Genomic DNA, 14,291 nt, shown 5'->3' with positions numbered 1-14,291 from the left:
AGACCTAAGACTGGGAAATAATTTTTTTTCCTTCTCTCACCCATCCTAGAAATAAGATCTGTTTTAGCTCATTCTTTAATCCTCTGATTATGTTCTGCTTTGACTGACTCTCTTAAAACTAAGCCATTCTTAGTCTGGATTGATGAATTCCTTCTGTTTCAATTGGCTGAGAATTATAATCCCTGGGTCCTGATTGGATGGACATTTAATGGGGGAAGGAAGGGTGTTAATAGCTCCTCCCCAGAAAACATTGTGCTCCACACTGAAGGAATAAGTCAGTCTGAGGAGGAGATTTTTGATTGGCTGAAAAAGGCGGTGATCCCCTCCTGTTTTTCCTTTCCCATGTAGGGCACTTAATTCTGAGGTAAATGTAGCATGCAGGAAGTTTCCTGTTTTCTTAATAACTTACATGCTGCTAAATATGAGTCTTTGTTAGTCTTTGGCTCAAAGACCCTCTGGAGGAAAAAAATAAAACTAAAAGAAACACACCACAGGCCTGATTTGAGTATTTCAAGCCCTTTACTGTGACAAATATCTTTATTATTTGGGGAAGGCTGCCATTTTAATGTTTATTTTTAGGGAGGAAGGAGGCACTTCTGAATATTTCTGTCCCTTTCAGCACTTTTATTTTCTACAGAGTGAACACCAAGTACAAATATATTTCCCTCTTTAAAACATTAGGGAGAGCCTGTTTTTTAAAATCCCCTTAAGGTATTTGAGGTAAGGGAAATTCTAGGGTGTCATTATTTATAAATAATACTAAATACTTATGCAGGGTTAGGTCCCTTTGCATGTGTGCTAGGCCATCTTTTGAAATAGTCTGTATGCCTTTAGGAATAAATAACTACAAGCAGCAAGCTGCATCCCCAGAGGCCCTCGCAAGTCTGAAAGATACAAGTTAATACATTTTATAGTTTCATAAGTTTTTTTAAAATAACTAGTTATTAGTCCCAACACTTTGAAACCCAAAACAAGGGGTGACATGTTAGTAGTATTCCAGTATTTGAGGGGATGCCACAAAGAAGTGGGGGTCCATTTATTTTCAAAAGCACCAGATGGCTTTGAAATATAATCACGTAGAATTACCACCATCAAGAACAAGAATAATTCTGCTTTTAATCTAAAATAAGTAATTGAATTGCAAATTAGCAAACATCAAGATAGTATTATTAATATCAGTAGTGTTATCCATTGTCCAAACTTATAATTATACCCATTAATAACTGTTGCTATGATCAGTACAATTAGTTTAAGTTACTCAATGACTTTTTATATATAGTAACATTTTAAAACACCAAATACTAATACACTGTATATATAAAATAGATATTGTACTTTATGTAGCAAAAATATAGAAAAGATATAACATTTACTGATAGCATATGAATAAAGATATAGCATATATGCATGGTGTATTTTTCATGATATCGTTTCTATAATTTTAATTTCAGCTAAGAATTTATTTTTATTTCAACAGGTAACTTCATTTAGGAAAATGAAACATAACCACCGCTGCTGTCGAACACCTCCCACTATTACCATTCATGTAAAACCAAGTGAATCTAAATCATATCAGCAAAAAAAGACACTTGCCCTTAGGCGCCCAAAATTTAAAGACTGCCAGGAGACCTCTGGAAAAAATATTAATCATAATATTAAGCCAAAACAGTCAAAGGGTTCATGTTTAATTATTCAGCGTCAGGAAATGACAGCTTTCTTTAAACTATTTGGTAAATTTTTTTGTACATTAATAGAATGTTATATCTATGCATACACACACATATGCATATAGTACATAGTTCTATATATATGTATATTGATTATGTGCTATCAAGCCATTTATACACATCTATATGAAAATAGATACCTAATATTTCATATTTCAATAAAATATGCAAACTGATCGTATGTGCATTCGAGGTAACTCAGAAACTCTCACAAACTTAAAACTCTTCACCAGTCTGATTTTATTCTCATGGGAACCAAAATATAAATAAAAATTTCCTGTGCTTATAGAATTCAATGATAGCAATGACTGTTTCTTCTGCCCTAACATGTGTGGAAGTTGGAAATTAGATAAGGCTCATAAATCTATGTACTTTAAAGAAGTTTGTTTTGTGCTCATATCATTTTTTCCTTGGTTTTGGTTTTCTTTAGAGACAACTTCCTTCCCCCCCTCCCAAATAGCTGGTGACTTTATAGTCAAATCAGAACTTATGAAAAATATAATTTTGTTGTTAAAAGGCTGTTTTCAAAGAATATGTCCTGAGATTATAATTAGTTTGTCGTTGCTGCCTTATTTTACAGATGATGATTTGATACAAGATTTCTTGTGGATGGACTGTTGCTGTAAAATTGCAGACAAGGTAGACTTATTGCTATTAAATCAGTATAACTTTAAAAATTAGAGGATTTCTGTATATTATGTTGTCATCTACCAAACCCTATTATTTCATGCTAATTTCAACTTAATAATTCAATTATTGTTTTAAATAATATAAAATTTAAAAATATTGTGATTAGATGTGATTGACTCACATAGATTAATATTTTAAAAATACAAACCAAAATTTTATAAATCTAGATAAAAATAATATATTTATACCTCTTATTGAGATATGAGAACATGGCCCTAATTCTTAATACATGCATACTGGACATTACTATCTAGTAAGTAGAAGGCTCATTTTAATATAGTCTAAGCTACTTGTCTGGATAATCCTACAGCTTTATTTATTCATTTGCTGAATTAAAAGTTTGAAAAAATATTTATTCAAAACCCAACTGTAGGCATTAAAATAATTTTAACTCTGATATTAAAATGCTGCAATGAATAAAATATTATTGGGAGAGTTGAGTTCTGCTACATGACATCTGTTTAGAAAACAAAAAGTATTTGAGAGCAGAGGCTGTAGGTATTGGTACCCAATACAACACCACAGGATTGTGCAGAAAGTGACACACTGCATGGCATACTATCAATTTATGTGACAGGCTATTATGTAATTAGCAGCACTTTATTCTGCAGCAGAAGGCCAGTGGCTGCAATTTATTGCCCCATTTTTCTCTATATCAGTTTTACATTGGTTTCCTGTTTTCTAAATTTCCACTATAACTGAAAAATTACCTGATCCTTAATCTGTTGGTTAGGAGCAATATCTCTGGCCCTGCTTTATGTCCTATTAATGAGGTTAAGACAGTGAGAAGATGAGTCAAGTTTCTGTGGCGAGCATGACTGAAAAATCCAATTGGAGGTGTGATTCACCTGAATTTTGAAACTATTCTGTGCTTGGCAATTAATTAAAAATAATATTTTTTTTTGGTTGATAATTTTTTTTCTGTTGATTTTATCAAATGACTTTTGTCATTTTTAGGCCAAAGGGAAAAGAGGAACATTAATATTCTACTTTCTTTCAACAGTATCTTTTGGCAATGACTTTTGTTTATTTCAAGAGGGCTGGCTATAGTATAAACGAACACACCAGGCTTAATTTCTTTGTTGCTCTGTAAGTAACTCTAAACTTTATAGTTGTGATTAAAGTACAAGAGAGAGAATTTATTATTTGAGAGAAGACTAGTTAGAACAAAGCCTCACTGGCTCCAATAAATAGATATTTATATTTATACATTTACAATATTTATAATTATATTTATAATATTTATATCTTGAAGCACCTTAGGACTAATAGGCTGATAGAAATTTAATTTGTAAAATGGTGTATGAACCCAGCTTGCTTGTCAAAACCAAGTAGAAGAATGACTGATTTCTGCAGATTTCTAATATTTTAAAATGAAAGTTAATAATAGAAATATTTATATTTTATGTTCATTGAAAAAAACCCAAAAAATATATAATAGTGCTGTGTAATCTTGCTTTGTAAAAAAAAAAGAAAAAAAGACCAGGGGCGATAGAGCCCTATTAATTCTCTACCAGAGCAGTTATCTAATTTTCAATATCTTTTTCAATATACCTTTTGGAGTTCTATATTCCCATCAGGTGCTTAGACTTCCTGATTTGAATAGGCTTCACATTTCACCTTAAATATTGCGTAAGGTGAAAACTTCATTTAATTTTCTAAATCTTTAGGTGATTTCTTCAGTGGGAAAAATTAATAAATGTTTACAATTTAAAAACTACCTTAATAAAAATTGTTCATATCCCAAAACTAGAGACTACTAAAATTTTAGGAAAATAAGTAAATTAGGCAATTATATATTTAAAACCCACTATTTGTGTTTTAAATATATAATTGCCTAATGTCGTACTTATTTTCTATTTGGTCCACTATTTGGACCAAGTAGTGTTTTTGCTCAATTTGCTTCAGTCTTAAGTGAAAAGCTATGAAGTCAGATTTTGGCAGTAATTATAAGCATCCTTAGAATGCTATTTGGTAGACAAGACTCATGACTGTGTTATGGGATTTGTTTTACCATAATTTATTAAATAGGAACAATTGCTGATGTTCATGCATAATACTAAATCAAAATACAGTATAAAACTTTTTTAAAGTGGTAATTTCCCTTTATAAAGTAACAAATCTTAATAATTAGCCATCTAAACCTGGCAGGGCTGGAAGATTTCATGCTTGCATTCCTCTCAACTGTGCCATTGAATAGCACAAGAGAGTTGTAGAGCCACCATTAAATGAGAATGTTGAACTTATCTTTAAGTTGTCCATAGTAAATCTATTGATTTGATGTCAAAACAGTATTTTATTAAGAAAAAAATCTACATTCTTGTGGAAACTCCTGAAAATTACTGAGAAGCTAAGTAAACTTTATTCTTCTCTCTAATAGTTTAACTCCTTTAAAGAGGATCATCCAGATAACTTTAGTACACTTTATTAGTCATTCACAAAATTCTGTGTGGGGTGTGTGTGTGTGCACATAATCATAAAACAAAATAGTCAAGAAAAAGGGATAAAATGTAAAATACAGAAGAATCAACAAGTATGTCTTGGACCTTATGATTTCTAGTATCTCATTAATTATAAATAACTAAATATATTTGTGGATTTATTCACTTATATATTTCTATATATTTACCCACATGGGCTGCAACAAATGAAGGATACCAATTAATGTCTGATCAGATGTATCTGATGCTACATCCATATCAAATGTAATATTGTACATCAAAGGACAGCAAAACTTCATTACTGACTTCTTATCACTGAATGGTAAAGAGGTTGAGATTACACTAACCTCATGAAAAGAAAAAAAATCAAAAACTTGATTTTTTTTCCTTTCAAAAGAGATGGGGTATGTGTACAAGTAAGCTAATTGAAAGAATTGCAGGCATTTATACTTCCTTCTTCCCTTCCCATCTGAGTTTTCCCTTAGCACCAACACAGTAAGAGTTGTCAATAAAACTGCAACCTTGGCAGAGGTATGGGAGTTTTGAAGCTTTGCAACCAATAGTAAACAGAACAGAGCAGCCAAATGAAAGAAAGTGTTTTTCCTTTAGAAAGCAGTAGATGATCCAAAAAGAGGAAAAGAAGTATAGAATCACAGCAAGACAAAGTACAATGTAGAAAAGATGCAAGAGCTCTACATGCTGGCTATTAAAAGAAAAAGAAGAAATTTAACATTGGAATTAGTTTTTTTTTTTACAAAATACAACAACTTTCCAACACTTATGGTGAGATACAAAGAACCCGCTTGTCCAGGATCCAGTGCTTTTGTGTCTTTCCTGAGTCTGAGTTAAACCAATTAGGTACAGTTAAAAAAAAAAGAATCTGTGAAAATATTGCTATAAAAGACTAAAAATCACTATTAAGCTGTAGGCTAAGAATGTATATCAATAACCATCAAGCAGAATTATAAACCATGAACAATTCAATTAACAGTGCTAAGAATCTGCCTTGATTTAGATACATCTGTAAAATTGAAATATATGCTTTATACATAAAAAGTCCCATTTTTTACTGCATTTTTTTTTAACTTTTACTTTTTTTACTACAAATCCATGAATTAAATACTGACCTGGAAATGTTTTCCAATTTGAGTTGAATTCTATACCATGTTGACTTTTAAGTCATTAAATTATTCTAAATGTCAAAACCTACTCCCATATCTTGGTTATTTAATTATTCTTGCATTGAGGGCATCTGATAAATAAATGTTTCTTAGTTGAGAAAAGTCCTCAGTTTAGGTGAAGATCCAGTTTATTTGAACTGAACTGAATTTAAATTAACCACTGTTATTATTCTCTAATAACATAGTAAACATCACAAGAAGGGTTGTATAAATCTCTGTAAATAAATACATTTCTCCCCCAACTCTCACAGAATATAGGTGCATGGGCCCTTTCCTGACAGTCACGAAAGACTGGAACAGGTTTTTAATGTTTCTTCTATGTCTTTCCCAAAACGCCTGTTTTGAAGAACCCATAAAGTCATTCCTTGACTGGATGGTGTAGCTGTCAAATACATATCCACTTCTCCTATTTACATTTGACAGTTTCCATTTATAGAAACTACAGCAGAAGATTTACAATGCATTGGTTAAAAAAGGACTAGCAAAATTCAGTATTATCCTTTGCTTTGGATTTAAGATGAATATTTCTAAGACAAATCCAGAAAAGTACTAGGTAGCCATATCATAGGGCTCTGCAAATCTGTCAAAAGAGATGCTTTGCAATACACAGGGGTATTTGAATCAGTAAAAAAGAAACATCTTTTTCCAGGTTTCCTTGGCTGTTTCATGAATTCCAGTTTCCAACTCTGCCTGTATTGTTGAAACATTTGTTTATTCATAATTTATTTATTTATGCACATTCATATCATATTTTGATAAAAAGAGATAAAATATGAAATGAAAAATCTAAAATATTATAAATGTATGTCTAGATTAGATATAATTTTTTACTTCATTTGTCACAGCCAGGAAATCAGCAGTCTCCATTATACCCTCTATTTTGGCATTGTCACTATATGTTGGCTAGATTGTTTTTTGGCCCCGCAGTCACAATTTAATGATGGTATTTTGCCCCAGGTATGGAGGCCATCAGTCATCTACCATGGCCAATGTGTGAATTCAGTTCAGCGTTGTCCCTATTGCATGGGGTTTAGCACATCCAGGTGTTTTCTTCAAAATGCAAGGAAAACTTCAACATTGTGAGGAGCAATTTTATTTTACATATTGTGTATATCAAAACCATCTTCTATAAGTACTTTAGCAATAGAAATAGCTGGATATCTGGATCTCAATCTGTTTCACTCCAGGCATGCTACATCTCTCAGTATTGGTAGCTGAGAGTTATAAGTAATCTTCAGGTATTTGTGATGACCAAGGGCTGGGCATGGAAGCAACACAGCCAGAACAAAGACTTAACTCCCCTTTATTGAGCCTTGTTAAGAGGGGTGGGGTGCCCTCCTCCTGAGTGGTCGGGTCGCCCTGTACTGATCCTGTCTCATCTCCATTCTCCATGCTTGGGAATCAGGGAGGGGGGGAAGGTGATTGTTCGTTGTTGGAGCTCCATCACTCCTATGCTCCGCTGCCTGCCCTCTCCTCCCCCCTTGCTTAGTCTTCCTGCGCCCTCTCTCCTTCGCTGGCAATACTTCCCAAGTCCAAGAGACCCAGGACTGCCTCGTCCTGCTCCTCCGGTTATTCCTCTGGAGCCAGAGAGGCCACACCATCTTCCTCCATTGGCTCTAGCTCCGTCTTCTCCTCCTTCTTGGAGCCAGGCTCCAATGGCACCATGACAGTATTCTTGGAGGACCACATTTTTTCATCTTACTTCCGGGAGCTGTATATGGCTCAAAAGAGGTAGCTAATATGTGGAAGTACTTCTGTTCGTCCCAATAACAATGCACATTGAATTCATGCGATTGTGCATCAATCCTATTTGTGTGGGGCTATTAAGCCATACTGTGGCACAATACTCTGCTGCTGAATAAACCAAGTTCACTGCAGGATGACTGTTTGCATTCATGACATTCCTTAAGGTACATGTGCTAAAGAAGAACAGTCACTTCAAGGTGAAACATCTGAAGCCTTGAAGATATGGCAGCCAGTTAATCCTAGTGATCTCCTGGCTATATCACATCATATCATATGGTCAGCTCTGGTCAGTGCCAGGGGGACAGATTTAGCCCTTTGCTCTTTTTATGAGGGATGCCTCAGGGTTTTACATCAAGCTGTTGGGTGAAGTCAAAATCAATATGGAGTGTAGTATCATAAGTATACTGATGATATTCAGATGTACATCTCTACCACGGGCTGGATTAGATGTGGTTGAGGCAACTGGAGATTGTTAACGTCTGGTGGGGTTACTGTGAGTGTCTGGAAGAATGGGTAGTATACAACCCTATGAAGATGGAGTGGTGTTTTTAAATTTAATTTTTCACTTTTAAAATAGTAACAGAAAAAGAACAAAACACAAAGATAATTATAATGGGTACATTCTCAAAAAAATGCATAAAAGATGCTTTAAAAAGGTGAAAAATACAACAGAAAAGAGAAACAAAAAATATCAATAGAAAAGATAACAGGTAGAATTCTCTAAGTACTTAATGTAAACATAATTCAAGTATGTATATTTTTATTTCTAATATACTTATATAACATTCTTTTTTTAAACATACTATATTTTGTATAAATAAGTTTCACATTCCATTATACTTGTCAATATCAAGTTTGTATCTATTGTATCTATTGTATAAACTTCTCATAGGTGACAAGTGTAATCAGGCCTTCACTTATCTTTTCAATGTTGCAGTGTCAATCTTTTAGCCATAGTAAGGGCACAGGGACTCCATTTAGGCTGTCCAGTTGTCATACTCCTTGTAGTAGATATGTAATTCAAGTGAATATTTTCCTCTGAAAATATTAGCTTTTGTTTCACATCATATTTATATAATCCCACTACTTTATCCCATGAGGCCCTATTCATGGTCACTCAGTCATCTTTTTGATTTTACTGTTGCAATGCAAGACTGCTCTTGAAGACACCCCCTGAAGGTTTAGTTGGTCCAGCATGCACTGGCAGGTTCAGTTCTGGTACTCCAAAGTTTTCCAATTTTGTATGCACTGTAGTGGATCGCAGTCATCTTTCAAGTACAATTCAAAATGCTGATTATCACCGTTAAAGTCCAGAATGATACAGGCCAGTTTATTTGAGGATCTACTTCTCCTTGAGGCTGTCTATCCAGCTTACCAATTCTAAAAGAGTGCTCCAGGTCCCCTCTATCAAACAATGTCATCTGGTAAGACTTAGGAGGTGTTCCTTCTCTGTAGTGGCACCTGTCCTATGAAACAGTCTCTTGCCAGAAATCTGAAGGGCTTCTACTCTCTTGGTTTTCCATAAGGTCATAAACACCTGACTCTTTCCACCAGTGCTGGGCCAGGATGTGAACTCAACTGGTGGGGGCAGCTGGTTGTTACAATACCTTTATTAGAGTAGAGTGGTTTTTAATTTTGCATTTGGGTTTCTACATATTTATATTGTTCTGATTGTTTCTAGTCTCCTAGTTTTATATTTGAAGATGGCAGCAATATAAATCTTTTCAATGCATATATGAGAAATATCAATTATCAATTAGAAATATGAAAGCCAGATATTTTAACTTGATTTGCATTCAGCATTGTTTCTATATTCTGAAACTGCAAGACTTTAACTCTTTAAAAAACTGAGATTTTCAGGATGCCTGAATTTCTATTTCTGTATTTTGACTTTTGACTGTCTTTGCACGTATAGTTCTGAGTTTGGTACTCTGAATATTAGGTTAAGATAAGCAAATGTCAGAAATGATAATCTATTTTTCTAATATGAAATATAAGCTTAGGGATGTTTGTCCAAACTAAATTGTTCTAAGCAATCTATAATGACATGGGAATGGGGGCAAGAAAAAAAATATGGGAGACAGTGGTAAACATTTGATTAAAGTTATGTTTAATTGTCATATACATGTTATTGCAGATACCTTGCAAATACAGTTGAAGAAGATGATGAAGAGTCAAAATATGAGATTTTCCCATGGGCTTTAGGAAAAACTTGGAGAAAACTCTTCCCAGATTTCTTGGCTTTGAGGGATGAACTGTGGAGTAAGATCGGTTATAGAGCTATAGTAAGCAGACGGTGCTGTGAAGAGGTAAGAAAACTTTGTTTCATATTATTAAGAAAGAGGATAGGTAAATTATAATAAACAACTTCTGTTTTCTAATACAGCTCCTTTCCTTGTTTTCAAAACTCTAGAAATTATTTTTAAATATTGCCAAAATTATCTTTAGTCACTTGAATTGCTAGTTGATACCATGTTTTCAATGCACTCTAGTGAATAATTGACCTTCATCAGAGTAGGTGTATGTTTTAAAAAACATGATGCTAACACTTATTGGAAAATATGAAATAACCTATGTACATTATATAATTAGATACTAGCTATTTTTGTTACACCAGTTCATCAAACCCTCTTCTTCCTTGTGGTAAGCATCCTCACTGTCATCTTGAATGAGGCCCGCTACCCTTGTATCATTCTCATACTTCATAATATGGTTGGTGGCAAACCTAGCACATGGGTCAACAGGATGAACAACAGCGGACTTAGGACACAGCCCTGGGGAGAACCTGTGCTCAAGAAAATGGTGTTAGAAATATTAGTCCCAACTCGCACATACTGGGGCCTATCAATAAGAAAATCAAGAATCCAGTTGCACAAAGCTTAAAAAGGCCCAGTTTGTCTAATATATGGTGAGGAATGATTAAATTAAATGCTGAACTAAAGTCGACAAACTCGACACATGAGTGTTTCTTTCCTCTAAGTGCACCAAGCTTAGATGGAGAACAGAAGAAATAGCAGAGCGATTTGGACGGTAAGCAAACTGAAGTGAGTCAAATGCTGCAGGGAGGCTGGATACAATAATGTCCTTTATCAGCCTCTCAAAACATTTCATAATGATGGGTGTAAGTGCAACTGGATGGTAATAATTTTATTATAAGTTTTCCCCTGCTTCTGTCAAAGAGAGGTTTCAAATGACTATATTTTACTGTTCCTATTACTTGGGAATTTATTCACAGTGCAAAACAAGCAGCAATTATTCTATCGCTGACTAGTTTTCAGCCAATAAGTGCCTTTGTTGCTCATTCTCCTAAAACAAGGCTAACCCTGTGTTCATACCACCTTTCATAGCTTGCATATGATGGTCTTACCATTCCTATTCATTTGGCCACTAGCCACCTGATCTGATGATACCTAAGACATCTAGCTTGTAGTCATCAAAGAGCCGCAGAATTTGAGATTTTCCAACCTGGTGTAACGTTCTCACATTTCACGTCCCAATTCTTGTATGATAATTCTTGGCTGAGAAGATCATTTTCAACTTCTGGCACCAGACCCCATGTCCAGTTTGTTCCAGTGCTGCCAAATAAGCAATATGGCTTGAAACAGAATTCTTGCTTGGTTGACTAAATTTTCTCGAGATTATTCTTGCTGTTTTTGTTTCTTCGCCTTATGAAATATCAAAGAACAGTGCATTTACATCCGCTGGCCATCAACTTTATTGATTTTAAGAAAGTATTTGAGTGTCCACTGAGAATCTCGCTGGCAAATCCTACATCTATACGGTGTATTGACAGTTTTCATTATTATCTTTAAATTTTATACCTACAATCAAACGGCTGAATTAAGACTGAAAATGGCCATCCAGACTCCTTCCAAATTACTACCAGAGTTAGACAAGGCTGTATTCTATCACTGCTCCTCTTCCTTGTGGCCCTTAACTATGTTATGTGATGAACATCACACATCAGGAAAGACATTCATTATTCTGATCAAGACTGTTTTGGTGACCTGGAGTTTACAGATTATATTGTCCTATTTGAGGAAAACAAGCCAAAACTACAATAAGTGATGCCTGCCTTAGATGAAGAACAAACCTAAATTGGACTCAGGATAAGTGCCAAGGTATCGAAGATCATGTATGTGAATTCCACTGCACAGATACAGGAAATCACATTCAGATCAGTGACTTGAGAAAGTAGAAAGGTTTACCTCTTTGGCTGGCGTAAACTTAAAGACTCTAAACATCACATGGGAAGACGCTGAAGTACTTGCCCAAGACTGAAAATGCTGGAGATCCCCTGCTTCCCTATATGCTACATAGCACAGGAAGATCTAATGCTAAAAAACAACAACAACCACCACCTTGGGAAATGTGCTATTTTGCCTACAGGTAATCCTTGAGTTACGAACGTAATAGACCCTGCCAATTACATTCATAACCCGAGGATTTGTTAATTGGATAACATTAAATGAATGTGATCCCTTCCAGCTTTCAACAACACATTCATTATTTGAACGCACAAGTTGTTAAGTGCACATGAGGTATCTCAGAGTGGAGAAGACCACGGGGGCATAGTGCTGGAACAGGCCGCTTACTTCTAACCACCCAAGGTCTCCCCCCCCACCCACTGAGATATCTCATGCTCTGCTTACAATCCCCTGGGATACCCATAGTTGCTTCACCTCCCCATCCTGTCCCGCTGGGTCTCCACAGGCACTGGGCCTGTTTTATGAGCCCACCACATTCCATTTTTCCACCCCACCCCATTACCGATCGCTCACTTATCTTTTGAAGATCTCCAGAGTTCCAGAACAGGCTGACCCACATGGCACAAAAGCGACCACCTTTTATCAGATGCTGGTGAAGCTGTCACAGATAGAGTGGCATGGAATGAAGCTGTCAGGACTGCCCTCAATGCTCCATGGAACCTCTTTTCTGCAGCTTTGGCTTTTTAGTTCAGCTTTTTCTGAATGTAGATGTAGCATTCATTTGAAAGTGGTGCCTGCCCTTTCACTTTCTCTTGCTCTATACTTATTAGACCAATTTTGTTAATAAATAGCAGTTTTTTGATGTTTTATAATTATGTTCTTGTTAATTAAGAAAATGAATCTTGCCCACTAGTCTTTATAATTTATGTGCACTGTTTGCTATATGATAGTTCTGATGCAGTCCTTTCTGAGATAAGAGTCTTTGATACAGGTAATGGCAATTGCTTCAACACATTATGTATGGCAGCGGGAACGGTCTCTTTATCATAGTGGAGCTATAAGAAACAGTTGCAGAAACAAAGTACAGTTGCCTCGAGGACCCAATGCCACACCGGTAGACTGTTCACTTTGTGGGAAAAAAACACGATATATAAGGCTGGGATTATCATCTTCTTCCTCCACTGACACTCTGGAAATGGAGCAAAATGTCATCCCTGGTTTGCTTGATCCAACAGATAAAATGCTCCTTGATCCATCTTATCATTGTCACTCCCAAGGTAAGTTAAGTGAACATAGAAATAAAATATTGCTGTAATGCTTAAACTTCTAGTCTAACTATAGCCAAGAAGTCAAAAGGGCTCTATATTTAGAGATCACATACATGTCTCTCTTTCTGGCAATGTTTTGTGTCTACATGAAAACCATAGAGTAGGTTTAAACTTAATGAAAGAACATCTAATGCACCAAGAAATTAGAATTAATGAGCTGAAGGCAAGAACAATAGAAAATGGTCTATATTTATTGTTGTTAGTTGCAAAGTCGTGTCCGACCCATTGTGACCCCATGGACAACGTTCCTCCAGGCCTTCCTGTCCTCTACCATCCTTTGGAGTCCATTTAAGCTCAAAACAACTATATATTTAACTGGAAAGCCATTTTACAATTTTATTTTGCTAGCTGGTTTTTCATTCTATTATTCCTATTTATGTAATCTGTTCTGAATTACAGATAGTTCTCAATTTACAATTGAGCCCAAAATTTATGTTAAGTGAGAAATTTGTTAAGTGAATTTTGCCCCCTTTTACGACTTTTCTTGCCCCATTTCTTAAGTGAATCACTGCAGCTATTAAATTAGTAACACGGTTGTTAAGTGAATCTGGTTTCCTCATTGAGTTTGCTTGTCAGAAGGTCACAAAAGGCGATCACATGACTGGGACACTGCAACTGTCATAAATGTGAGTCAGTTGTCAAGCATCCGAATGTAAATCACGTGACCATGGAGATGTTGCAACAGTTGTAAGTGTGGAAAAACGGCCATAAATCACTTTTTCAGTGATGTTGTAACTTTGAATGGTCACTAAATGAACTGTTGTAAATCGAGGACTACCTGAATACAAAAGCATACTTGCTTATCCATAATGATACTCTAAGCTCCCAAATACTTCCATTTTTTTGACAGATGACTGGCCAAGGAATGGGAAAAAAAGTAGTCGAGATAAATCCATGGACTGGTTTACTGGAAATGAAGAATAACAAAACTTAACAAATTTCAAAATGAATAGCAAATTAAACACAAAAT

The 14,291-nt window shown here is 35.2% G+C and overlaps 1 protein-coding gene across 1 annotated transcript; it reads left to right on the top strand.

The window, feature by feature from the left end:
* The first annotated feature begins 1,495 nt into the window (after positions 1-1,495).
* Positions 1,496-14,289, top strand: SPDYA (speedy/RINGO cell cycle regulator family member A). Its single transcript, XM_058162280.1, has 6 exons — positions 1,496-1,730; positions 2,308-2,366; positions 3,421-3,506; positions 9,923-10,094; positions 12,985-13,270; positions 14,172-14,289. The coding sequence occupies exons 1-6, from the start codon at positions 1,496-1,498 to the stop codon at positions 14,243-14,245; spliced, it is 912 nt and encodes a 303-aa protein (XP_058018263.1). The 3' UTR covers positions 14,246-14,289.
* Positions 14,290-14,291: the final 2 nt, after the last annotated feature.

The sequence above is a fragment of the Ahaetulla prasina genome, chromosome 1 (genome assembly GCF_028640845.1).
Source record: "Ahaetulla prasina isolate Xishuangbanna chromosome 1, ASM2864084v1, whole genome shotgun sequence".
NCBI lineage: Eukaryota > Metazoa > Chordata > Lepidosauria > Squamata > Colubridae > Ahaetulla > Ahaetulla prasina.
Note: the sequence above shows the minus strand (reverse complement) of the source record. Positions and strands in the feature narration are given on the sequence as shown.